This window comes from Cornus florida, unplaced genomic scaffold, assembly GCF_030987335.1.
Source record: "Cornus florida cultivar Cherokee Brave unplaced genomic scaffold, ASM3098733v1 CherokeeBrave_3.0.0_Hap2_Chr09, whole genome shotgun sequence".
Lineage (NCBI taxonomy): Eukaryota > Viridiplantae > Streptophyta > Magnoliopsida > Cornales > Cornaceae > Cornus > Cornus florida.
Genome location: NW_026775579.1, coordinates 85,872,210 through 85,898,878, shown reverse-complemented (window position 1 = coordinate 85,898,878; position 26,669 = coordinate 85,872,210). Strand labels below are relative to the sequence as shown.

The 26,669-nt window shown below is 42.0% G+C and overlaps 1 protein-coding gene across 1 annotated transcript; it reads left to right on the top strand.

Moving 5' to 3' along the window:
• Positions 1–26,669, top strand: LOC132274858 (E3 ubiquitin-protein ligase PRT1-like). The gene is made up of 7 exons (XM_059776201.1): positions 1–139; positions 1,407–1,435; positions 1,515–1,694; positions 2,597–2,989; positions 3,083–3,283; positions 24,936–25,057; positions 25,968–26,669. The coding sequence occupies exons 1-7, from the start codon at positions 15–17 to the stop codon at positions 26,325–26,327; spliced, it is 1,410 nt and encodes a 469-aa protein (XP_059632184.1). The 5' UTR covers positions 1–14; the 3' UTR covers positions 26,328–26,669.

The window sequence follows — 26,669 nt, the reverse complement described above, 5'->3', positions numbered from 1 at the left end:
ATATATATATATATATGTACAGAGAGAGAGAGAGACGAACACATAACAGAACACACAGAGTCATGGAAAATCAATCCAAAGAGTCTGCTGCAACAGAAAGTGAGGAATTTCCTGATGAGTTCCAGTGCTGCGTATGTCTGTGAGTCTTTATCAAGTTATTGATTCAGATATTTAGTCTTTATCAATCTTAGATTTTCCTTTATTATTTATTTATTTCAGATTGCTTCAATTTTATCTGTTTTATTGAACAATTAATTACTGATTTCAAGATATATTGGAAGCAATTTACCTGTATATATATATACATATATATATATATATTGAAGGCTTCTGACCTGTGTGTGTACACATACATATATAATAATTTATTGGTTTCCTGGTAAATTAAAGGGATTAATATCTAAATGTGCTAGAAATGAATGATAGTATTACAAAGATGTGGTGTTACTTGTGCAAGCAATTTTCAAAATGAAATTCACAATGAGACTAATTTAGTGAAGCAATTGAAATTTGTTAAGAGGGCATGGGTATTTTAACGTGTGTGTGAAAAAAATTGTAAATCAGTGGCTTATTTTACGCGTTTAAAGTATGTTGCAGAGGATATATTTGGTTTGTTATAGTCAACAAATTCCTACAGATTGATGTGGAATGGAAGAAGTAAGAAAAACTAAAGAGGCTTACACTACAAATTTGCAAACTATATTCAATTCCTCATAGCATTGTTAATTTTATCTTGGTCCGCTATCAAATTTTTTTCTTGCCATTCTGATTGATGGAGTTCGTACGTATGTGTGTGTATGAATTTTGAACTGATAGGCCAATAATGCCATAAGATATTTTCTCTCCACTATGCACGGCCCTGTTCATTCACATGAAACACTATCCTCGTGAAATCTTTAACCTTAACCGTGTTGCTACATCTTGCTGGCACAGCCAATTGTGCTTTGTCACACATCATTAGAATATCTAATTATCTCATCTAACGGTGCATCTCTCGGTTATCATGAAGGAGTTCTTTTCATTATACTATTATTTGTCTCTCCACAATCCCTCATACATATCTATATCAGCCATGCTCACTATGTGGAGATGTTGATTGACACTGCACTTAATATCATATAATATAAATCATTCAGTTGCCTGAGAAGCAACTCTTTATTACAGAAAACTCCTGTTATCTGAGTCATCTCTTAATCTTTCTGGATTATTAAATTAAGTTTTGAAAGTGTTCGTTGTTGAGTATCCCCAATTTAACTACTTTAAAGAGTTTATTGGTACCTTATATATATAGAGTTATCACATATCAAGAATCCACAACTTACAGTTGATTTTTCTGCTTTGATCAATAACCGATTTGAAAGCTTTTTCTTCTTCTTTTCTTATTTATTTATTATTTATGTTGGCAGGGATCTCTTCTACAAGCCCATTGTCTTAGGTAAGTAAGTGTTACAAAGAGTGAAAATTTTTCGCTATTTCTTCATTAGGTTCTAGACCATTTTTTCTCTTGTTTGCAGCCTGTGGCCACATTTCATGCTTCTGGTGTGTCTACAAAGCTATGAATACTTGGCATGAATCACGCTGTCCAGTTTGTCGGCAACCATATAATCATTTTCCCAGTATCTGCCATTTACTGCACGTCTTGCTTCTGAAGTTGTACCCATTAGCCTATAAAAGAAGGGAAATACAAGTGAGCGGTGAGATGGTTGATTCTTTTTTACTAATAAATGTTACTTATATCTACATTTATTCTTTGACTACTGTGAATAGTCAGAAAACTGCATCTATATCTTGATCTCAAGTCTGAGCAAGGTTCATTGGTTATGTTTTGTTCTTCTTTCTTTTCTTTCTTTCTTTTTAAATTTTATTTCATTTGGGAATTCCATTTGTAATGTGCTTAGTTTGATATCCGTACATAGTTAGTCATAAGTTTGAAAAAGGAGGATAGTTGTGTTAAAGAGTTGACAGCCAGCATACAAATTTATCAGCCCCGTAAAATATAAATGTTGAGGATATTCAAGAAAATGATTGGGCCATTCCCCCAAGAGTAGACGGCCAGCATAAAACTTTATCAGAGCCTTAAAACATGAATCTTGAGGATATTCAAATGTTTTGAGAAGTAGGAAGGGGGCATTGGATTGATGACCAGATCAAGTGAAATGAGCAGGGTTTCCATGCTATGCTAGACGAGCGCAGATAGAGAATCTAATAAAAAATAACTGGGTTACATTAACAACTTATAAAATTTGAACATAGGTAAATGAACAGAATTAGTGGACGATGGTTAGAAGGAAGATTAATAGATGATAACTTTAGAGAGATTAGAGAAAACAAATGTTTCACAAAATCAGGGTGGGCAAGGTAAAAATTGTGTTGAGGAGGGTGAAAATAGAAAGTTTTTAGTTAGATGGCATTTTGTTGAAGCTTGGAAGTGTTCAGTTAAACTACTTAATAAAGCAATGGTCTATTACTGGTCTTTTGTGTCACTATAATGTGCCCAATGTTTAAGCATGTATTAATAGACTTGTGCTGAAATCGTTGCTTAGTGCATTTTATCTTGTGTTATCTAACAACATTATGTTTGTTATGGTTGTTCCAGAAGAAGAAAAGGAAACTGGGCACTCCTCTCCTCGGTTGAATGATCATTTATCTGCACCACATCCTAGCAAAGAGTGCAATAATGCGGAGGAATTTTCTCCACATTCTTACACTTCACAAAATAAAGTGCATGTGGAATTATCTTCTTCTGGCGTGGGGGAACCTTCCTTAATCAAGGATTCATCCGAAATTATTGTGCCAGTTAAAGATTGTACGATTACTGTTCATACAATGTCAAGCTGTGAAGCCACTGGAAATATGACTGCCCAAGAAAAAAGTGTGCATGGAAATAAGCTTGTGCACGGAACTTGTGATCAGGTGCTTATTACTGATCTTCTGTGTGTTATATGCAAGCAGCTACTATATCGACCCACAGTTCTTAATTGTGGCCATGGTAAACCTTACAACTTTAGATAGCCATGTTGAACATTTAAGTTGAAAGAAATATATTAAAGAAATTCTCGTGTTATTGTCTTCCCTTTTGCAGCATATTGTGAAACCTGTATCATCAATATAGATGGCGAGGTATGTAGGTGTCAAATTTGTCCAAGTGTGCATCCATACGGGTTCCCAAAAGTTTGTTTAGTCCTTGAGCATATCTTGGAAGAGCAGTTCTCTGAAGAATATGCAGCAAGGAAGGAGGCTGTACTCAAACAAGCTGATTGTCAATATGGAAGCCCAACAACATGTAAGTCCTAAATGTTTTATCATTCTTCATTCACCCTTTACTTAGTAGGCTTAGGAACAATGTTGGCAATTGATTGTTCAATAGAGTTATTCACCTCGCAGTCCAATTTCAGGTATTGATCTTTTGAGTTTAATTTTGATCCCTACTTGAGTTTGGGTGGCATAGGTTGCACAAAATGAGTTACATGCAAACAAAAAATATATATACACACACTGACACACACATATGTAAAGGTAAATATATGTACATATATTCGAATACATATCCACCCTCTTTATATTCCAAAATTTTGATATGTTTTCTACTGTCTGAAGCATGGACAGATAATACAGATAGGATACAGCTTCAAAATGCTAATATGATGTATTCCGGAAAATATTATATGAAATGGCAATGACACAAATATATGTTGTTATATATTGTTGTATATATAATTATTAAAGACGGATAATATCTTTCTTTGTTGGAGCTAGAACTCTCCCGATTCGTTACTGGGACTGCATTTTTGTACTTTTCCAGTCTAATGCAAGTGTTTGGACTAAGCAGCTTAAATATCTTTTTATCAAGGGTAAGGTTACTTATCTTTCAAAAGTTTCATGAGAAAATTGAGGGTTATGTTCCATTAAAATAAACCAGGGACCATATTCGATACTTTTTATTTTTTTTGATAAGTAATATTCCACACAGTTTTCTCCTTATCATATCACACTTCTTGTTAATTAAACACCACTCCGACTATTTAGAATTGTTTTTACTAACAGTTATACTCTATTTACTATATTGGAAATGTTGTATCCCAAGTTCAAGAATTTCAAACACATGTAGATACCTATTTGAACTTAACAAATTATTTTTCATTTTCTTGTTTAGGAATCACCTGACATGTATTCACGAGTGTTGAAATATATAGATATTCCTATATAACGGTGGAGCAAAATCCTCCACCAATCATGGTGCCTCCTTTGACTATTTTACACCTTCTATATTCTCTTATATTTACCATGTATATAGGCTCTTTGTACTCAAGCAGTATATAGATCTGAATAATAGAAATGTAGCCCTTAGTGGCTCTTTGTCCATAGACGTAGACCTTACTACCGAACCATGTATATGCCTGTGTTCTCTGTCTTTCTCTCTTCCCTTTTCCTATTTGCATTTCTTATTTCCGCATCCAAATTTAACATGGTATCAGAGTATCGATCCTAGATTGATCATCACAGAGAGTTTGAGGGGAGTATGGAAATTATTATCATGGAACATATTCTCTATATCTTCACATTCTTTTCCTGGCGTAGTTCCGGCTTTTCCCGGCTTAGTTCCGGTCATTTCCTGGCAATGTTCCGGCCATTTCCCGGCTTAGTTCCGGTCATTACCCGGCGATGTTTCGGCCATTTTCTCGGCTTTGTTCGGGTTATTTCTCTGCGTTGTTCCGGCGAATCCGGCTTAGTTCCTGTCCAGTTTCACCAGCAAGATCCGGTTATTTTTTCCCGGCAAGTTCCGGTTTATTTCCCTGGCAAGATGCGGTCAATTTTGTGGCTTTGTTCCGAACACCTTCCCATCATCTTTGGAGGCGTTTCTTTGGCAAGTTGGGCATTCATGATATTCATGCTCCTGTGATGTTTTCAATTTTCGTCATTTTCCATTTTTTCAAAATTCTTTCGCTGAGGGGGGCATTTTAGTCTTTTGTCATTCTGCGTACCGGACACTGCGGAGTGTGCCAGTTGTGTACGAGGGTTTTGGGTTGGGTCCATTTGCATCATAATTATTTTATTTATTGATTGCATGTTAAATGTGCATTTGTAAGTGTACATGGTGTAGAGTGAAAGAAAAAGAAAAAGAAAAAGAAAAAGAAAAAGAGAGAAGAGAAGTTAGTGGCGGGACCCACCACTATCCCATTTATTGTCTAGAGACCACATTTTTTGGTCTCTTATTGAGGATGCGGCAAGTGACATGGGCCGGATATAGTTCGCTGAAACGGGATCGGGTCGAATGATTGAAGTAGGATCCATGCCAAAGCGCCCTGGAATGGGCCGAACCTGGGGGATCCACCGAGGAAGGTCAAGCCCATTGGAAGATCAAGCCCAGAAGGAAGAGAGCTTTTGAATATAGGCCCAATGTAATTAGTTAACAGCAATAAGGGTGATGGCCTATAAATAGACCATGACAGGTGGAAAGTAAGGAGGAAGAATTCTAGAGAGAGAGAGAGATAGGAAAAGAGAGAAGAAATGAAATCTTGCATCTTCAATTGGCGCCGTCTGTGGGAAATGAGGACGAAGATCAATTCGAGCCCGATCAGTACCATGTTAGTTCAATCGAGTTTGAGTACGCAGTGTGGTTTCTGGAAGTTGAATCCAGATCAGTGAGATTGTAGTTTGTTCAGAGAGAATTCTTGCTTATTGTGGATTCTGAGACATTTGCTTCGGAATGACGCGATTGTGATTTGCTCAATTGCAGTCAGATCCGATGAGTTTGAAGCTAGAAAAGTTCAGATCTAGCAAACAGTGATCACGATTTGGTGAAGTTAAGCCCAGATCTAACGGAGTTTGCATCGGAAACGCTTCGATCTGTTTCGGAGTTCGTAATTCATGCCTTTGCTTCGATCCGGAATCATGATAGGGGGTGACAACTCTAATACGGCTGAGAACGTCCAGCAAGTGAAACTTGATGAGTTGATGAACATGATCGAAGCTCTCCGGAGAGAAAATGCAGATCTAAGGACTGAAATGCAGCGTCAAGAAGCTCCAGTAATTCCACGATCGCTCCCCGTAGGAGAAGATGGTGCACGTACCGATGCAGCACATCACGGTGAGGAGGTTGGAAACAATCTAGTAGATCCTCACCGCGAGGAAATCCGGCGAGACGGTTTGCCGCCAAATCTTCGTCGTATTGATGATCGTGAAGGATCGACTCACATAGATCCACGGCGTGAGCAGATCAGGCGAAACGAAGCAATGACTTTTGATCCACATCAAGAAAAGCTCAGCCGAGGTGAAGCAATAGAGTTGATTCGTCAGAAAGCTATGCCTCCATGGCGCAAAGACTTTGTTAAGGACAGATCATTTGATCCGATCTATCGGCCTTCCATGACGACGTTCGACTATCACAGCTCAGAGAGGAGATCAGTAGACCAAAGAGCAGCCGCGGGGTTCCAGAGGGAAAATGAAGCACTCCGTTCAGCAGCTCGAACGGTTGATTCACCGTTCACCGATGAGATTCTGAATGCTCCGAGTCCGAGGAAATTTTCCATGCCCGTTTTCATTCTGTTCGACGGAACGACTGATCCGATCGATCATGTGTATCACATCCAGCTGAAAATGGCTCTAAACACTGAGAATGACTCTTTGATGTGCAAGTGCTTTCCTACGAGTCTGGCCGGACCAGCTCTGAATTGGTTCAAGAACCTGCCGAGGGGTTCAGTAGATAGTTTCCGAAGCTTGTGTGATCGGTTCATAAGCCAATACTATGGAAATAAGCGTCCAGTGAAAGATATTTCGAGCCTATTCACAATGAAGCAACACGCTGAAGAGCGTCTCCAGGCTTTCCTAACCAGGTTTAACCTTACCAAGAGCATGGTTATTGAATGTCACCCTTCAACGGCAGTTCAAGCATTCATATTGGCCATGAACCGTGGCACCCCGTTCCACACAAGCTTGGTGGTCAACACGCCGAGGACTATGGATGAACTTAACGAAAGAGCCGATGGATTTGTGCGCTTGGAAGAAGAAGAGGCGGCAAACGCTCGGAAGACATCCGTTATATCCACGGAAGAAAAGACCAAAGCAAAGATCAGGCAAAAACAGGTTCAGCCGCAACGCTCCTCGTGGAAATCTGAGAAGAGGCCCAGAGAGGAAGAGCTGGTTACTCCATTGAAAGTTACCCTAGCGAGACTGTACCAAGAAAATAAAGATAAGTTCCGACCTCCTTTACCAATCAGACAACCTCTCTAACAGAGGGATCAGTCTAAGCACTGTGCATTTCATTCTGATTTTGGCCACCAGACTAACGAATGCAGGAACCTAAGGAGACAGGTAGAGATGCTGATAGCCAGAGGGGAGTTCGCAAGTTATATTCAAGGACCAGCGGTGGAGCAGAACCGACCAATGGAGCACGTGAAGAAGAATCAGAAGTCGAATTCTCACAACACGCAACCAGTTCGAGTAATTAATGCAATTCACGGTCGGCCAGAACCTGCCGAGGAATCAGATGAACTGCTTCGAACACGCCTTCGCCAGGCACGGATGAAGAGAAGGATAGGCAGTGTAAACACTCTGCACCAACAGAGCGCATCAATGCAGATAAAGTTTGACGCAACAGACTTGTTGCGTGTTCAGATCCCTCATGAGGACCCGCTTGTCATAAGTTTGACAGTGGCCAAATGCTTGGTGCGCAGAGTTCTAATTGACCCTGGAAGTAGTGCGAACATCATGCCAAGAGATACATTCGATCGGCTCGAGATCAAACAGGATCGGCTGAAATCCACCGGGAATCCACTATTAGGGTTTGATGGAAAGCGAGTGGAACCCGTCGGCACGGTGGAGGTAGCGGTACATGCTGCCGAGGGGGTTTTGATGGAAACCTTTGTAGTTGTTGAAATTCATCCCTCTTACAATCTTCTGATGGGCAGAGGGTGGATCCACAGAGTTCAAGGTGTTCCTTCCACTCTGCATCAGGTAATGAGATGCCTGGGACCGGACGGAACCAAAGTGATTGACATTCATGGAGACCAAGTTGCAGCTAAATAATGTTACTCTGTAACGCTGAAACATGCCGGAAAGAGGAAAGCTCCCATTCGTTCAGTAAGTCCGAAATAACAATTACAGGAGCCTCCCTCCAAGCAGAATGGAGAGGAGGAACCAGTAGGCTTGACTGAAGAACCCCTGTTTGATGTGCAGATCGATCAGTTCCGACCGGAACGGACAACCAGAGTAGGGGAACGACTCGTTGAGGAGAAAAAGCAGGAATTAGTTGATTTTTTGTCTCAAAACGCAAATGTGTTCGCATGGAGTCACCTAGACATGCCAGGGATCGATCCTTCGGTATCCTGTCACTCCTTGAACGTTAACCCCAATGCAAAACCTGTAAAGCAGAAGCAGCGACGGTTTGCCCCCGAGCGCAACCGAATTATTGCCGAGGAGGTTGACAAGCTGCTTGATGCGGGGTTTGTAAGAGGGTGTACTACCCCGACTGGCTATCGAATGTGGTCGTTGTGCAGAAGACTATTTTAATGGAAGTGCTCGCCTAATAGCAAATGAATCTCAGCAATAGTAATAATGAACTCCTCTATCAGGATAAGTTATTGACATATTGATTGTGTGATTTATCATGCTACGAAGTTAAGGGACCCGCATTAATTAAAAGGGATTGTTTACCTATAGTGATAATGAATTCCTATACTATTGAGATTTATTATACTAGTTGGTTGACAAACTGATTTTAATTAAATATACATGATAGTATTAATAATTCACCTTGCATATTGTATGAATGCATTTATATTCAGATTAATTATATCTAATTCATTTTATCTGCTTACTATGAACGCTTGACCTTTTTAGATGCTTATTCAGGTTATAATCAGATCCCCATGGACCCCGCTGATGAAGAAAAAACTTCTTTCGTTACCGAACGCGGGACGTATTGCTATAAAGTTATGCCATTCGAACTGAAGAACGCCGGAGCAACTTACCAAAGACTTATTAGCAAGATTTTTAAGGAACAAATAGGGAAGACAGTGGAGGCTTACATTGATGATATGGTGGTCAAAAGTAAGAAGAAAGCTGATCATGTGCAGCATCTTCGAGACGTGTTTGATGTGTTGCGGCAATATGGAATGAAGCTCAATCCGACCAAGTGCTCGTTCGGTGTAAGTTCAGGCCAATTCCTAGGGCACGTGGTTAATCTCAGAGGCATCGAGGCAAGCCCTGCCCAAGCAGATGCTCTGACTAAGAATGCCGAGCCGACGACAATCAAAGAAGTGCAAACACTTACGGGACGGATTGCTGCACTGAGCCGTTTCATTTCCAAATTGTCGGATCGATGCAAACCATTTTTTGACACAATACGGAACTACGGCAGGCAGGTTTGGGGAAATGAACAACGCCTAGCGTTAACTGCTCTGAAAAAATATATGCAGAACCTTCCGGTACTGTCAGCTCCAGAATCAGGCGAAAAGCTGTGTTTATATCTCGGAGTATCCAGCATCGCGACAAGTGGCGTTCTGATCCGCTACGCAGAAGGGAAGCAATATCCAGTGTTCTATGTTAGCAAGACAATGACTGAGGCCGAAAGACGTTATTCAAAGGCAGAGCGGGTGATACTCTCGCTAGTGCATGCGAAAAGAAAGCTCAGGCATTATTTTGAATCCCATCCTATCATCGTTCTAACCACTTTCCCTATCAGAATAATCCTGCACAAACCAGATCTCTCCGGAAGAATGACGAAGTGGGCCATAGAGTTAAGCTCATTTGATATCACATACGAACCTAGAATAGCAGTCAAAGGGCAAGCGGTGGCAGATTTTTTACTAGAATGTGATTCAGAGGACGTGGAGGAGAATCTTTGTAGTTGCTTATGGAAACTCTTCGTCGATGGATCCTCAAATCAGATGGGTGCAGGTATTGGGATCAAACTGCAGACGCCAGAAGGTACAGCCTTAAGCCAAGCGCTTCGGCTTAAATTCGCAGCCACGAACAATGAGGCAGAGTATGAAGCGTTGCTGGCAGGAATAAAGCTTGCCAAGGAACTTAAGGTCAGGAATTTGAATGTTTTTAGTGACTCACAGTTAATCGTTCGGCAGGTGAGGGGTGAGTATGAAACCAAGGATGAAACGATGGAAGCATATCGTTCTGCTGTTATACGGGAGGCGAAGAACTTTGAAAAAATTGAATTCATTCAAATTCCGAGGGAGTATAACGAAGATGCCGACAGGCTAGCATGTAGTGCCTCGGGTTCTGGAGAAACATTGGCAAGGGTGATTCCAGTGGGAATATTAAACCAGCCATCCATTTTCGAAGAACCTTCAGGCTCGGATCTTTGGCAAGTGAATGTTATTTCATATGAGCCAAGTTGGATTGATCCGATCATAACTTACATCCGAGATGGTACTCTGCCTGAACAAAGAGATGAGGCTAGGAAAATCAAAGCGAATGCTGCAAAGTACGCCGTAGTGTATAACCAGTTATACAGAAGATCTTTTTCCGGACCGTACTTAAAGTGTGTTACTCCCACAGAGGCTCGGCAAATATTACGAGCTATTCATGAAGGCGTATGTGGAAACCACTCAGGGGGGAGATCATTAGCACACAAAGCAATGGCTCAAGGGTACTTCTGGCCAAACATGTCGCGAGATTCGGAAGAATTGTCCAGAAGGTGTGATAAGTGCCAAAGGTTCGGACCACTGATTCACCAACCGCCTGAAGACTTGCATGTAATGGCCACACCATGGCCTTTCGCACAATGGGGGATGGATGTAGTTGGTCCTCTACCAACTGCCAGAGCTCAGAACAAGTATGTGTTACTGGCTACAGACTACTTTACTAAGTGGGTGGAAGCAGAGCCATATCCGAGCGTTACTCAAACTCATGTGAGACGATTCATTTGGAGTAAATATTATTTGCTGGTTTGGTGTTCCGAGGTCAATCGTCATGGATAATGGTACCAACCTTGACAGTAAGCAAGTAAGAGAGCTGTTGGAGGAATATGGAATTAATCAAAAGCTGGCAGCAGTAAGTCACCCACAGGCCAATGGACAAGCGGAAATTACAAATAGAACAATCTTTACTTGTATCAAGAAGAAACTAGAGGAAAGGAAAGGAAGGTGGTTAGATGAACTGCCGAACGTCCTATGGGCCTACAGAACGACCCCTAGACGACCGACAGGAGAAAGCCCATTCACCATAGCGTATGGAACCGAGGCAGTTATACCAGTCGAGCACTTAGTTCCGACTGTTCGAAGCTTGGCATGGAACCGTGAGCATAATGACTGTATGCTAAGGTTTAACCTCGATTTGCTGGAAGAAAAAAGAGACGCAGCAGCAGTAAGGCTCGCATCTTACCAGCAGACGCTTACGAACAGCCATAACAGGAAAGTAAAGCACAAAGACTTTAGGCCAGGTGACCTGGTTCTGAAAAAGAAGGTGGGGATAGTCAAAAAGATGATGCCACCATGGGAAGGCCCATACAGAATTGCAGAGGCCATAGGAAAAGGGGCATATACCTTATAAACCATGGCCGGAAGGCTGGTTAACAAGCCTTGGAATGCTACTTCTCTGAAGAGATATTATCAATAAAAAGTTGAGATTCAATACTGAATTTTGTTTATTTTAAATTGAAAACAGTCGAATGTATAAGTTTCTGAGATTTATAAAGATTGCACTCCTCTTTAAAAGGCTAAGCAAAGTAAGTGGCAGCTGGCACTATGAGCCGAACGCCAAACACTTGCTAAGAAAAATAAAAGGCCAAGTGGCAAATGGCATTCCAGCCGAGCGCCAGGCACCTAAGCAAAGTTAGTGGCAGCTGGCACTATGAGCCGAACGCCAAACGCTTGCTAAGAAAAATAAAAGGCCAAGTGGCAAGTGGCATTCCAGCCGAGCGCCAGGCACCTAAGCAAAGTTAGTGGCAGCTGGCACTATGAGTCGAACGCCAAACACTTGCTAAGAAAAATAAAAGGCCAAGTGGCAAGTGGCATTCCAGTCGAGCGCCAGGCGCCTGGGCAAAGTAAGTGGCAACTGGCACTATGAGCCGAACGCCAAACACTTGCTAAAAAAAATAGAGGGCCTAGTGGCAAGTGGCATTCTAGCCGAACGCCAGGCGCCTGAGCAAAGTAAGTGGCAGTTGGCACTATGAGCCGAACGCCAAACACTTGCCAAAAAAAAAAAAAAAAAAAAAAAAACAGGAGGAAGTTTACATAAAAAGTTTGATCAAAAGTCGGCCATCTCATTAATAAGGTTCAGAGGGTTACAAAAAAAAAATGAGGTGTAAAGATGGCGAATATACCAAAGTCAGTACATTTAAAAAAAAAAGAAGTTCTAAGTAAGAGGCGTTTGCCTCGTCGGCCTCTTGATGATGTTGGGCTGCCTCCTCATTATTGGTAGTGTCGCCGTCCTCATGAGGTGGAGAGTCGAGGTGAATGACAGAATCGTTCTGTTGAGTCCTACCCTCAACAGCGTTGGAAGAATCATTCTGCTGAGGGTTATCTTCAGCAGTAACAGCAGATGGAGTCAAGGTGGACAGAGGAAGAATGTCCAAAGTCAGAGCAGCAGGAGGAGTAGGAGTGATCCGAGAAGACGCAATCTCCTGACATTCATCAAATATGCCCTCGGCAGCGGTGGAGTCTGGATCGGTATAAACACCAGGAGGGTCAATATCCAGTTCTTTATCAACATTATCAGGGGTAGAACCAGTCTGACCCTCATCCGGAACGGGATCGGCGTAATCCTCTCGGAACCCCTAAGCATATCTGAGGGCTCCAACTCTAGAAAACCGAGCATGCAGAGCTAGCATACCACCATTTACCCTGCTGATGGTATCAAGTAAAGCGTTGCGCTTATCCAAGGCCCTTTTCTCAAAGGCCATCCGAGCGGATTGCTCGTCACTTAGAAGGCGTAGCAGTTCTTCCTTCTCAGCCTTAGGGATTCCCGCTCGGTGTGCCAGACGCTCTTTTCAAGCTGCAGAGCATTCCTCTCATCCTGAAGAGAGTCAGTCTCCTTCCTCAGCGAATCCCTCTCTTTTTCAATTTTACCAAGCTAAACCATCAACCCGGTCTTCTGAGCAGCCAAATCATCGTTCTCCTTGTTCGCTGCATTAAGACTGTCAGAAAGCGTGCGGACCTTGGCATTCACATGCTCAACTTGTTTTTGCATAGCCATCATCCCGTACAAGGTCTGTAGAGATATACAGGACAACTGGTTAAGCCGAGCAGATGGTTAGAAGAAAATAAGTGTAAAGAGTGTAAAGATTTATTGACTAAGGGGCAGAAGTTACCTCCATGGTGGACAAGGGAAATCGGCTGAACACCTCCCTCTAAGACAGACCTTTGGCTACCTCGATGTCCTTAGGAGTCCACATACTCCTGTAGTAAGCCATTGCGGTCTGACCATCTTTGAACATGGTCTCGGTCGGTTTTACAGACGATCCGTCTGTTCGAATGAAGCGAGGGCTCCATGGCGCCGTTCCTGAAGCGGAGGCATGCCTAGAAGGGGTAGGGGGCCTAGTTTGAGGAGGTCTCGCCAGGGATATCACATTCGGCCCAGAGGGCCTAACCCTCTGAGACAAGGGAACGTCATCTATGCTGAGGGCACTGTCAGGTTGATGCCTTTTTCCTCTGGCCTTTTCCCGTGCGGAAGCAGTAGTAGAACCAGGAGGATTGTTGACAGAAGGGGTAACGTTCGGACTGGCAGTCGCCGTGTTAGCGACCAGGTCAGCAGCCGTCACCGATGGATCGGTGGAAGGAGTGGTATCAGAAAAGGTAGCGGAGGAAGATGCTGAAGCCGGTGAGGAATTTGATGCAGGGGTGATAGCAGGCCTGGGGGCAGTTTTCTTCCTGCCGAAGGAAGGGATCTGGAGTTGGCTCATTGTCTTGCCGAGGACTGAGATATCGAGGAGATTGTCTGAGGTGAGAAGGTCCGAGCAGGAGGGAACGTTGGTCAGAACGTACCGCTTCAGGTAGTTTATCCCTATCCCTGCACACACTGTAGCTCAAATCATCACAAGGAATGCCTAAGGAATGGCACAAGAAAGTACAAAAACGAGGAATACAAATCTCGCAAGGACAGTCACTCTTATGGTTTTTATATTTCTTGTAAAAAGAGACAGAGCACTCTCCAAAAGCGCTCGGGATAGGGAAATCCTCTGCAGCTGGAGAGAACCAGGCTCCCCTAACCCCAATAATATTTTTCCTCCAGCCCTTCTCGGATTTGATTTTATCCGTGCAAATGGACCTCTTCTCGATGGGGAAAAAGTGGTAAAACGGTTCATCAGTTCTGATCTTGCTGACCTTGTAACAGAGGAGAAGATCTACAAGGTCCAGATCCAGACCTCTGTCATGAATCAGGAGTAGCATAACAGATAAAATCCTAAGGAAATTGGGGTTTACTTGCAAAGGGGAAAGATTTAGCTTGTTGAAAACATAGCAAAAGAAAGGATGCAAAGGAAACCTAAGGAGATTAAGATGGAGGAGTGAAAACAGGACCTCGCCGGGAAGAAGGCCAGCACCGGTTCTAATATTCACCTCTCGGGGGCAGTTTCTAATTTCTACATCGTCAGGAAGGTGAAGTTTCATGCGAAGAACGTCTAGATCTACTGTCATGGTGAGAGTGAATGAAGATTCCGAGGAGGAGAAAGAAGTCTTCCAAAAGAAAAATGCAAATGAAACTAACCTTAGAGAGTGAAAACTGCAGAAAGTACTGCAAAGCCACTGGAAGGAAGATCTTTCGCGAGAGATCGCCGGAGAGGATTCAAATTGCAGAAGGTGAGATGGAGACGGTAAAGAGGATCGATGGAGAATCTATGAAGCTTATAAAGACAAGGTGAGCCCAAGGGCCGAGGAGTCAGGAAAGCGATGAGTTTTTTTTTTGAATCTCGAAACGCCGACCCCTAAATCTAACTGTCCATTCTCCCACACGATTTTCTCGAGCCGTCAGGTCATCATTAGCAGCCTCTAATAATTACCCCCTAATCAATAAGGGGTAATTATGGGGGCAGTTGAGGATGCGGCAAGTGGCATGGGCCGGATATAGTTCGCTGAAACGGGATCGGGTCGAATGATTGAAGTAGGATTCATGCCAAAGCGCCCTGGAATGGGCCGAACCTGGGGGATCCACCGAGGAAGGTCAAGCCCATTGGAAGATCAAGCCTAGAAGGAAGAGAGCTTTTGAATATAGGCCCAATGTAATCAGTTAACAGCAATAAGGGTGATGGCCTATAAATAGACCATGACAGGTGGAAAGTAAGGAGGAAGAATTCTAGAGAGAGAGAGAGATAGGAAAAGAGAGAAGAAATGAAATCTTGCATCTTCACTTATCTTTCTCACTCCCGTAAGCTTCCCTCTCTCTTTCATTTTCCCTTCATTTTTCTTTTGTTTTGGCTTCAAGCTTTGAATCTTGATAACTCCCTCAATTCTTGGTGGATTTGAGTGCCGTTTGAGGCAAAACGAAGCCCACGACGAACTCTACGCATTCATACCAACAATTCCAGCTTGGAGTCTTCTCTTGGCCTTCGAAATTAGAGACCACTTTGAGGGTTTTATGTCAATTTGATGTAGGGGCTTTCTAATCCGCATATTCTTGCACTTTTGTGAGTCAATCTACTTGAATTGTGCCACAGCATGCTTGTTTATGTTAATTGTAATTTAAAATGCTTCAATTGTGTATATGTGAATATATGAGTATTTGTTTTGATTGTGTTAAATGAAAAGCATGCTTATATGATGAGTTTTATGCTTTGATTACATGCTATGAATGATGGATGGAAGCATGCTCTATTGTATTATGTGAAAATCCCTATTGTTAAAGTGGTAAGAGCATGATACATACATGTAAATCATGGGGTTGCATGATGGAAAATGTTTTGGAAATATAAAAAGGGGATTTTTTTTTGGGTAGAAGATTGATTTGAATCGGTTTGAGAAAACCCGGTCGCCGGTACCAAAGGGCCGGAGTGTTAATATAGCATAGAGGGAATTAGGGAGTCACCCTAGCGTGGTTGATCTAGCTGGGCCCCATAATGACGCCGCGGGGGTACCAAAGGTCAGGGACACTAGCCAATCCTTCTCTCGTGTCGCTGCGGGGTCACCAAAAGACTGGTTATATTAATAGTTTGAAGGTAATGGTTTTAAATGTGAAATTGGGAAGCGATATCGACATGCATTGCATTTCCATTTCATCTTATTATTTGTGTTGAGATTGGTGACTATGTTGCATTCTCTCTTAAATTGTATGATCCCGACCCCATTGGCTTATTCTTTGTTTTGGATTCACGGGGACTCAAGAGGTGCGTCTTAGGCGCCACTTACTGAGCAAATTGTTCACCCCACTATATTTATCATTTTTTTTTCAGGACATGGAAAAGAAGTAGCTGACGATAATCCAACTTAGCCTTAGCTTGGAATAGGAAAATGTCTTTTTTGTTACCTTTTGTAGTTGGGCCTAATTTTGTAAAAATGTTGACTCAATATGTATTATTTTTGCAATATGTAAAATGATTGGATTCATTTTGTATATGGCCCTTGGAGTAATGTAATTAAGTTCCATCCACTCTAAATCCTTTTATGTAATTTTAGTAACGTGTGGAGAATTACGTTAAAAACGTGGTGGTTGATACTGTAATTTAGTGTTGAAATGTATCTAAATATGTACGTGAATGTAATGGTGTAGGCGTTGTACACGTTCCAAACCAGTCGACGTAAAATCCTATACGTGGACCGGTATCCTTACAATGGATTTTCCACTGTTCATAACCCAAACCAGTTGACGTATAATGTACATACGTCGACCGGTTTCTATTGCTTATGTAATTGCAATTTTAAGTTTTTAAAATTTCACTTTGGCACCCAAGTGATGTTACACGTAATTATTTTATGACCCACCAAAATGAAATAATTATGTTTTGACCATCGAATGGACTATATTGCCCCAAACCTTATTTTATTTATTATGTGATGCAAGTAAATGACTGTTTTACCCTTTGAGTCTCAATTTATTGAATTGTGGCAAATTACCACCTTGTCTTTTTTGGACTTTGATATTTAGTTTTAGCGTGAAATGACCGTGTTACCCTCGGATGTTTTTGGGTCGGGTAAGGACCCGTTTAATGATCCGGATCCATGAGGATTTGGGTCGTTACAAAATGGTATCAGAGCCTTGGTTAGAAAACCTATAGGACGACGGGTAGAGGCCTACATAGAGTTGCATGGGAAGTTGTTTGCATTGTTTACGTGACTACTTGCTACGTGTTTATTTCTTGAACAAGCATGCTTAATTGCTTATGTGCTTACGTGCTTAAATGTTACGTTAAAATGTTTCTTGTATAGTTGTGCATGCTAAGTGATGGTACGTCATCATTTTATGTTGAGTCGTCCACGGTGGACTTTAGCATCATGTTTTTGAATTGTTTTCTCGTTTTATAGTACGATGTCACGGCGTGAGGAAACCAGGGAAGTTAGCCCTAGGCCGACTAGGGGTAATGTTGGCGAGAGCTCTAGCTCTAATTCAGAGAAGCTAAATGATGAGGACACACTTCTTAGGGACATGATTTCCCAGAGAGTTGTCCCCACAAGGAGGGATAACATTGAAGCACCCGTAGAAGTAGGTGAATGTTCTGTTGCACTGGAGTTGAATTGTTTGTTGCAAAGTGCCGTGAGGGCAACGATTGCGGCTCAGTCGCAGTCGGCACCACAACCTACAGTTCAAGTTGAGGAGACGCCAGCTCAGAAACGTCTCAATATCATTAAAGGATTTTCTCAATTGATGCCAGTAATGTTTGAGGGCAGTGCAAATCCAATGGTAGCAGACGACTACATAGATCAAGTTGAAACACAATTGACCTCAATGGATGTGACGGAGGACCATTTAAAGATCATCCTAGCAACTTACAAGTTTGCTAAGGATGCCAAACTTTGGTGGAAGATGGTTACGAATCGGCATAAGGTGGAAGAGATGAGCTGGGATAAGTTCAAGGAGCTATTTTACGAGAAGTATTTTCCGCTTTCTAAAAGATGGGAGTTAAAAGACCAGTTTTTTGGCCTTATTCAAGGCAATATGTCAGTGGTGGAGTATGAGAACAAGTTCACTTCACTTTCTCGCTTTGCTTCGGAAATGGTAAAAGATGAAGTTGACAAGGCTCGAAAATTTGTTTCCGGTCTTAATGATAGAATGAGGCCGTTGATAACGGCATAGTTTATCAAAGTTTATTCTGAAGCAGTAGAAAGAGCCTTGATGCTTGAGGCTGATATTAAAGATAAGGATGCAAGAAGAGAGCAGTGGAAGCAAAAGAGAGGTGCAAGGCCATCTTCAGAAGGACCTTCTTGGAAGAAGAACAAGGGTGGTTCGTCTCAGTTTCAGGGGCAACAGTTTGTACGATCCGCTCCTACCACTCATATACCAGCGGGGTCTGACAAGAGTGGAGTCGTATGTTTCCAGTGTCAGCAGCCAAGGCATTACAAGTCCAGTTGTCCCATGAGATCGTCTTCAGTTTCTTTAGCTCCAAAGGCTTGCTATAGGTGTGGCCAGCAGGGTCACTTGATTCAAGATTGTCCGAGTCAGGGAGCAAGCACCGGTAGTGGCAGAGGGTCTCGGCAGAGACCGTCACAGTCGGTTACAGTTCAGTCAGGGTTCAGACCACCGCCACCACCACAACCTGCCATGTCTTCTCAAGGTTCTCAACCAGCTAGGAGGGATACTCTTACTGTGTCGGCACAGCAGTCTGGTGTTCAGATTAGTGGTTCTCAAGCACACGCACAACAGGGACGTGTCTTTGCACTTGCACCGACTGATCCATCTCCTGGACCGTCAGTTCTCCGAGTTATACTTCCAGTGTTTGGTTCTTGGGCCCGCATTCTTTTTGACTTTGGTGCATCTCATTCCTTCATTTCATCATCATTTGCACTTGCATCGGGGTTAGAGGTTAGTTTCATGGATCCGGGGTTATGTGTTGATACGCCAGTTGGGGTTTCAGTGTCTTTGAACAGAGCTGTGAGAGATTGTTCCATCGTGATACCCGGGCGGACTTTTGTGTTTGACCTTATCCTCCTCGAGATGACTAGCTTTGATGTAATCCTCAGGATGGATTGGTTAGCTTTCTTTCGTGCCACGATTGACTGTTTCAAAGGAAGATTTACAGTTTGCACTCCTGAGGGAGATTGTTTATTTTTCATAGGAGATCGGAGTGATTCCCAGCCTTCATCTTTGTATGGAATTCAAGAACGAAGTCGTGGAGATTATTTCTTGGCTAGTCTTCTAGCCGAAGAAGATGATGTTGTAGGAGAAGACTATCTGGAGGTAGTTCGTGATTTTCTGGATGTGTTTCCGGAGGATTTGACAGAGTTGCCTCCACACCGAGAAATGGAGTTTACAATTGACCTGATGCCCGATACCGCGCCAATCTCTATGGCACCGTATCGTATGGCACCAGTTGAATTGGAAGAGTTGAAGAGGCAGCTTGATGATTTGAGGATGAAAGGTTTCATCCGACCGAGTGTGTCACCATAGGGCGCACCGGTCTTGTTTACTAAGAAGAAAGATAGTTCTTTAAGGTTGTGCATTGATTATCGGAAGTTGAATCATGCCACCATCAAGAACAAATATCCTTTGCCAAGGATAGATGATTTGTTCGATCAGTTGAGGGGAGCCAGTTGTTTCTCGAAGATTGACCTAAGGTCAGGATACTATCAGTTGCGGGTTAGGGATGAGGATATCCCGAAGACAGCGTTCCGTACACGGTATGGACACTATGAGTTCCTCGTTATGCCTTTCGGCTTAACTAATGCGCCAGCGGCATTCGTGGACTTGATGAACCGTTTATTTCACGATTACTTAGACCAATTTGTGGTAGTTTTCGTGAATGACATTCTTGTGTACTCGCGGACTCAAGAGGAACACGAGATCCATTTGAGTACTGTATTACAGATTTTGCGGGAGCACCGGTTGTATGTCAAATATGAGAAGTGTGAGTTTTGGCTACAAGAGGTGAAGTTTTTGGGGCATGTTGTTTCAGAAGGTGGAGTATTAGTTGATCCATCAAAGATTGAAGCAGTTTTGAATTGGGAACAACCCAAGAACGTTTTTGAGATCCGTAGTTTTCTTGGTCTAGCGGGTTATTATCGGAGATTTGTGAAAGATTTCTCCCGTTTGGCAGCTCCTATGACTCGTTTGACCCGGAAAGGGATTAAGTTTGTATGGAATGAAGCCTGTGGGTCATCTTTTCAAGAGTTGAAGACAAGATTGACAACGGCTCCAGTGTTGGTGATACCTGAGCGTGGCTTGGGTTATGTAATCTATTGTAATGCTTCGCGGGATGGTCTGGGTTATGTGTTAATGCAGGATGGTAAAGTAGTGGCTTATGGGTCTCGACGGTTGAAGACTCATGAGTATAACTACCCTACTCATGACTTGGAGTTGGCAGCAGTTGTTTTTGCATTGAAGTGTTGGAGACATTATTTGTATGGTGAGCGATTCGAAGTGTTCTCGGATCACAAGAGCCTCAAATACCTTTTCTCCCAAAAGGACTTGAACAATAGATAGAGAAGATGGGTTGAGTTTTTGGAGGACTACAATTTTGACTTGCAGTATCATCCGGGTAAGGCAAATGTGGTAGCAGATGCCTTAAGCCGGAAATCTCGTGGAACTTTGGCCGGTTTGGCTATTCGGAAATGGAATATGCTCAAAGATTTGGCAGAAATGGGATTGCAGTGTTTTGATGATGATGTTTGTAATGAGTCGGCATTCTTTTTTAGTCTTGTGGCTCAGCCTACTCTTGTCAAACGAGTGATTGAGTCATAGAGACAGGATCCGGATTTGGATGCCATTCACGCTTTGGCCTTCAGTGGTGAGACAGTGAAGGAATGGACCTTGCATGCAGATGGGGGTCTACGGTTTAGAGATTTGTTGGTTGTTCCCACAGTTTGTCGTGAGGATGTTCTACGGGAGTTTCACACTTCCCGTTTTGCAGTTCATCCAGGTGGTACTAAAATGTATCACAATTTGAGACGTCAGTATTGGTGGAATGGGATGAAGAAAGATGTTGCTCAGTTTGTGGCTAAGTGCCTTACCTGTCAACAGGTAAAGGCCGAGCATCAGAGACCGGCAGGGTTGTTGCAACCATTGCTGGTAGCGCAGTGGAAATGGGAGCAGATTGCTATGGATTTTGTGACAGGTCTTCCAAGGTCACGGAGAGGCAACGAGGCCATATGGGTCATCATTGACAGATTGACCAAGACGGCTCACTTTTTGCCTATTAAGGCAATAGATGATGCAGAGGCGCTTGGTGTTCTTTACGTGAAGGAGATTGTAAGGTTACATGGAGTTCCAGTAACCATTGTTTCGGACATGGATGCTAAGTTCACTTTGAAGTTCTGGGAAGGACTTCAAACAGCATTTGGCTCAGCGTTGCACCTAAGTACGGCATTCCATCCACAGACGGACGGCCAGTCGGAGCGTACTATCCAGATTTTGGAGGATATGCTTCGGGCATGTGTGTTTGACTTGGGTGGCAGTTGGGAAGATCATCTACCACTCATTGAGTTTGCCTACAACAACAGTTATCAGGCGAGCATTGAGATGGCTCCATTTGAGGCGTTGTATGGCAGACCTTGTAGGTCTCCGGTTTGTTGGACTGAGGTAGGCGGGACAGCCGCCTTAGGACCCGACATTGTACTCGAAACTGCTGAGAAGATTAAATTGATTAGACAGAGAATGCTCACAGCTCAGAGTCGACAAAAGAGTTATGCGGATAGGCGAAGACAACCGCTATCTTTTGAGGTGGGAGACCATGTTTTCTTACGGGTTTCTCCACGGAAGGGATTGATGAGATTTGGGAAAAGTGGCAAGTTGTTGCCCCGATTCATTGGACCGTGTAGGAGAGGTTGCCTACAGACTCGCTTTACCACCACGGATGGACAAGGTTCACAATGTTTTTCATATGTCGATGCTATGGAAGTATGAACCGGATCCATCTCACATTTTGGATTTGGTTGATGTGGACGTTGATGAAAATGTCACCTATGAAGAGGGACCAGTTCAGATTCTTGACACACGGCAGAAGGTGTTAAGGGGTAAGACGATATCGCTAGTGAAAGTTCTTTGGCGACACCACGGAGCCGAGGAGGCTACTTGGGAGCCTGAGCAAGAGGTTCGCTCCAAGTACCCGGCGTTGTTTTCTTCCCCAGGTATGGCTTGATTTCGGGGACGAAATCCCTTAAAGTTGGGGAGACTGTGATGTTTTCAATTTTCGTCATTTTCCATTTTTTTAAAATTCTTTCGCTGAGGGGGGGCATTTTAGTCTTTTGTCATTCTGCGTACTGGACACTGCGGAGTGTGCCAGTTGTGTACAGGGGTTTTGGGTTGGGTCCATTTGCATCATAATTATTTTATTTATTGATTGCATGTTAAATGTGCATTTATAAGTGTACGTGGTGTAGAATGAAAGAATAAAGAAAAAGAGAAAAGAGAAGTTAATGGCGGGACCCACCACTATCCCATTTATTGTCTAGAGACCGCATTTTTTGGTCTCTTATCTTTCTCTCCCCCGTAAGCTTCCCTCTCTCTTCCATTTTCCCTTCATTTTTCTTTTATTTTGGCTTCAAGCTTTGAATCTTGATAACTCCCTCAATTCTTGGTGGATTCGAGTGCCGTTTGAGGCAAAACGAAGCCCACGACGAACTCTACGCATTCATACCAACAATTCCAGCTTGGAGTCTTCTCTTGGCCTTCAAAATTAGAGACCACTTTGAGGGTTTTATGTTAATTTGAGATAGGGGCTTTCTAATCCGCATATTCTTGCACTTTTGTGAGTCAATCTACTTGAATTGTGCCACAACATGCTTGTTTATGTTAATTGTAATTTAAAATGCTTCAATTGTGTATATGTGAATATATGAGCATTTGTTTTGATTGTGTTAAATGAAAAACATGCTTATATAATGAGTTTTATGCTTATTGTGTTGATTACATGCTCTGAATGATGGATGGAAGCATGCTCTATTGTATTATGTGAAAATCCCTATTGTTAAAGTGGTAAGAGCATGATATATACATGTAAATCATGGGGTTGCATGATGGAAAATGTTTTGGAAATATAAAAAGGGGATTTTTTTTTGGGGAGAAGATTGATTTGAATTGATTTGAGAAAACCCAGTCGCCGCGGGGGTACCAAAGGGCCGGAGTGTTAATATAGCCTAGAGGGAATTAGGGAGTCGCCCTAGCACGGTTGAGCTAGCTGGGCCCCATAATGACGCCGCGGGGGTACCAAAGGTCAGGGACACTAGCCAATCCTTCTCTCGTGTCGCTGCGAGGTCACCAAAGGACGGGTTATATTAATAATTTGAAAGTAATGGTTTTAAATGTGAAAATGGGGAGCAATATCGACATGCATTGCATTTCCATTTCATCTTATTATTTGTGTTGAGATTGGTGACTATGTTGCATTCTCTCTTAAATTGTATGATCCCGACCCCATTGGCCTATTCTTTGTTTTGGATTCACGGGGACTCAAGAGGTGCATCTTAAGCGCCACTTACTGAGCAAATTGCTCACCCCACTATATTTATCATTTTTTTTCAGGACATGGAAAAGAAGTAGCTGACGATAATCCAACTCAGCCTTAGCTTGGAGTAGGAAAATGTCTTTTTTGTTACCTTTTGTAGTCCTAATTTTGTAAAAATGTTGACTCAATATGTATTATTTTTACAACATGTAAAATGATTGGATTCATTTTGTATATAGCCCTTGGAGTAATGTAATTAAGTTCCATCCACTCTAAATCCTTTTATGTAATTTTAGTAACGTGTGGAGAATTACGTTAAAAACGTGGTGGTTGATACTGTAATTTAGTGTTGAAATGTATCTAGATATGTACGTGAATGTAATGGTGTGGGTGGTTAATTACCAAATGTTGGTGTACATAGGTTTACATTGGACAGTGGGAAGTGGAAGTGAGAATTTCCCAGAACTGGTTGACGTGTAACTTCCCATACCTCGACCGGTATCTTGGCAGTGTAGGTCATTGTTGCACATCCATACGTCGACTGGTATCATGTTCCAAACCAGTGGACGTAAAATCCTATACGTCGACCGGTATCTGATAGTGGGTTTTCACTGTTCATAACCCAAACCAGTCGACGTATAATGTACATACGTCGACCAGTTTCTGTCTCTTATGTAATTGCAATTTTAAGTTCTTAAAATTTCACTTTGGCACCTAAGTGATGTAACAAGTAATTATTTTATGACCCACCAAAATGAAATAATTATGTTTTGACCACCGAATGGACTATATTACCCCGAACCTTATTTTATTTATTATGTGATGCAAGTAAATGACTGTTTTACCCTTTGAGTCTCAATTTATTGAATTGTGGCAAATTACCACCTTGTCCTTTTTGGACTTTGATATTTAGTTTTAGCGTGAAATGATCGTGTTACCCTCGGATGTTTTTGGGTCGGGTAAGGACCCGTTTAATGATCCGGATTCATGAGGATTTGGGTTGTTACAGCTCCAACTTGAGAGGGAGTGTTGAAATATATAGATATTTCTATATAACGGTGGAGCAAAACCCTTCACCAATCACGGTGTCTCCTTTGACTATTTTATACCTTTTATATTCTCTTATATTTACCATGCCTATATATAGGCTCTTTGTACTCAAACAATATATAGATCTGAAAAATAGAAATGTAGCCCTTAGGATGTAGGCCTTAGCGTTGAACCATGTATATACCTGTGTTCTCCATCTTTCTCTCTTCCATTTTCCTATTTGCATTTCTTATTTCCGCATCCAAATTTAACGAGGAGTATATGAGAATTGCTGGTATATTTATAGGAGTACCCATGCTTCTTGCTATACATTAAGTAGCATATATAGTTTGATCCAGTTTTCGTGATGCTCCCAAAAATTTATTACTTTCATTAGCAGGCTCTGACTTCCGTGGCATTTCATATTCAGGTTCAACACAAGCTCAGCAGCATGCTGTCCGGACATCGTCAATGCCTACCAATATTTACTCGTCCTGGTGGTCTGGCCAAGGGCCCAAGGTTCATATTGGAATTGGTTGTGACTTTTGCGGGGTAATGTCATTATTCTTTCATTTCTTAATGCCAGATCCATTCCTCAAAAATGTGGCAGAGTTGCTTGATGATTCTTGTAATAGGAAAAACTAATCCCAGATGAATGATTCTTGACAACCTGATAGTTACAAATAGCCTAGATGTGATGACTCTGTAAGTGGTTTTGTCCTTTTTAGTACTGGATCCATTTAGACAAACATTACTACTTTCTCTGAACAAAACTGATTTTTTGATGTCCTTTTATGTCAGAAAACATTGTCAAAGATCACATATTCAATATTGTCGTAATAGATCCTCTAGGATTGTTTGCAGCCAACAAGCAGCCTAAAAAGATTGGGATCTCAGCGTCTGGCTCCTTGGCTTGGTTGAAAGCATTCTTTGAAGTTTGAACCTCTAAAATATGTTTTGACGTGTTTTAAAATTTGAAAATTATGGGCATTAACAAAAATCTCAAACGTACAAGTAATCTTACTGGCTATTGGAAAAAATGAAACGAAGGGTGTATACCTTGGCTGGTGTTCTTTACCTTGGAATTATTACTGGCACTCAGTAGGTATGTTGGCAGAAGCAAATCCAATTCTTAAGCAAAGACCCAAAAAATAATAATAATAATAACAAGAACAATGGAAATAGTCTCATATATGCCAACAGGTATCATTTCCTTCCTCTTCCATTGGCATAAATTTTGGATCTCATAGAGTGGTTTGATAGGATAAACCTCTACTGGAATATGAATTCTTAGTTTAACCTCTAAACTATGCGAAATAAACCCTTTTCTGATGTCTCTGTTGCCACTTCTAAAATTCTTACTACAACTACTAGTTTAGTAAACCGTCCAAATCCAATGTAAAATTCACCATCCTTTTGCCTAGAACTGGTTAAATTTACTAAACCCTTGCTTTTTATTCAGATGTGTCCAATTATTGGTGAACGATACAAATGCAAAGACTGTGTTGAGAAAATAGGTTTTGACCTATGTGAAGGGTGCTATAACGCTTCCTCCAAGCTTACTGGCCGATTTAATCAGCAGCACACATCAGAACACAAGTTTGAGATTGTACAGCCGCCCGTCATGCATAATTTAATATTGAGGCTAGAAGGTGAACAGTCTGAAGAGGATGTTTCTGATGATCCTGATGATGTAGAAGATGTTTCCTCTGATCCAGTGTTGTCAGGTGATGATGCTCTGCGGGATCCAGAAGATAGTTCAGCTGCGCTGATCTTCACAGATACTTCACAAGATCAAGAAGGTACCAACTCCACGAGCTAAAACCATTTTAAGTGCTCTCCAGAAGTGCCATCTCTGGAAGCACTTCCAGAAATCATTTTATACTTGGGACACCCGACTTTCTTTCTTAATCTTAGCTGCTAATGGGGGATTTAGTTTAATTTCTGTACAGTTTCCTGAGTTAGTTCCATTGTTTAGTCTTGATGATGTTATAGAAGCTTATGGTTACCATGGGAAAAAATAAATAAAGATGTTATATAAGCTCGCAGCGGTCTAACATTGAACTGCAGAATGTTTCCAATTATGGATACATGGAAATCTCATAAACAGCAGATTGCGAAATTCTACTGTTTAAATAGATAAAATATGTCTAATTGTGTGTTA

Coding starts and splice junctions, on each gene's coding strand:
- LOC132274858 (XM_059776201.1), top strand. CDS start 15: ATGTACAGAGAGAGAGAGAGACGAACACATAACAGAACACACAGAGTC. Junction 1,436..1,514: donor CTACAAGCCCATTGTCTTAG/GTAAGTAAGTGT, acceptor TCTTGTTTGCAG/CCTGTGGCCACATTTCATGC. Junction 25,058..25,967: donor TTGGTTGTGACTTTTGCGGG/GTAATGTCATTA, acceptor CTTTTTATTCAG/ATGTGTCCAATTATTGGTGA.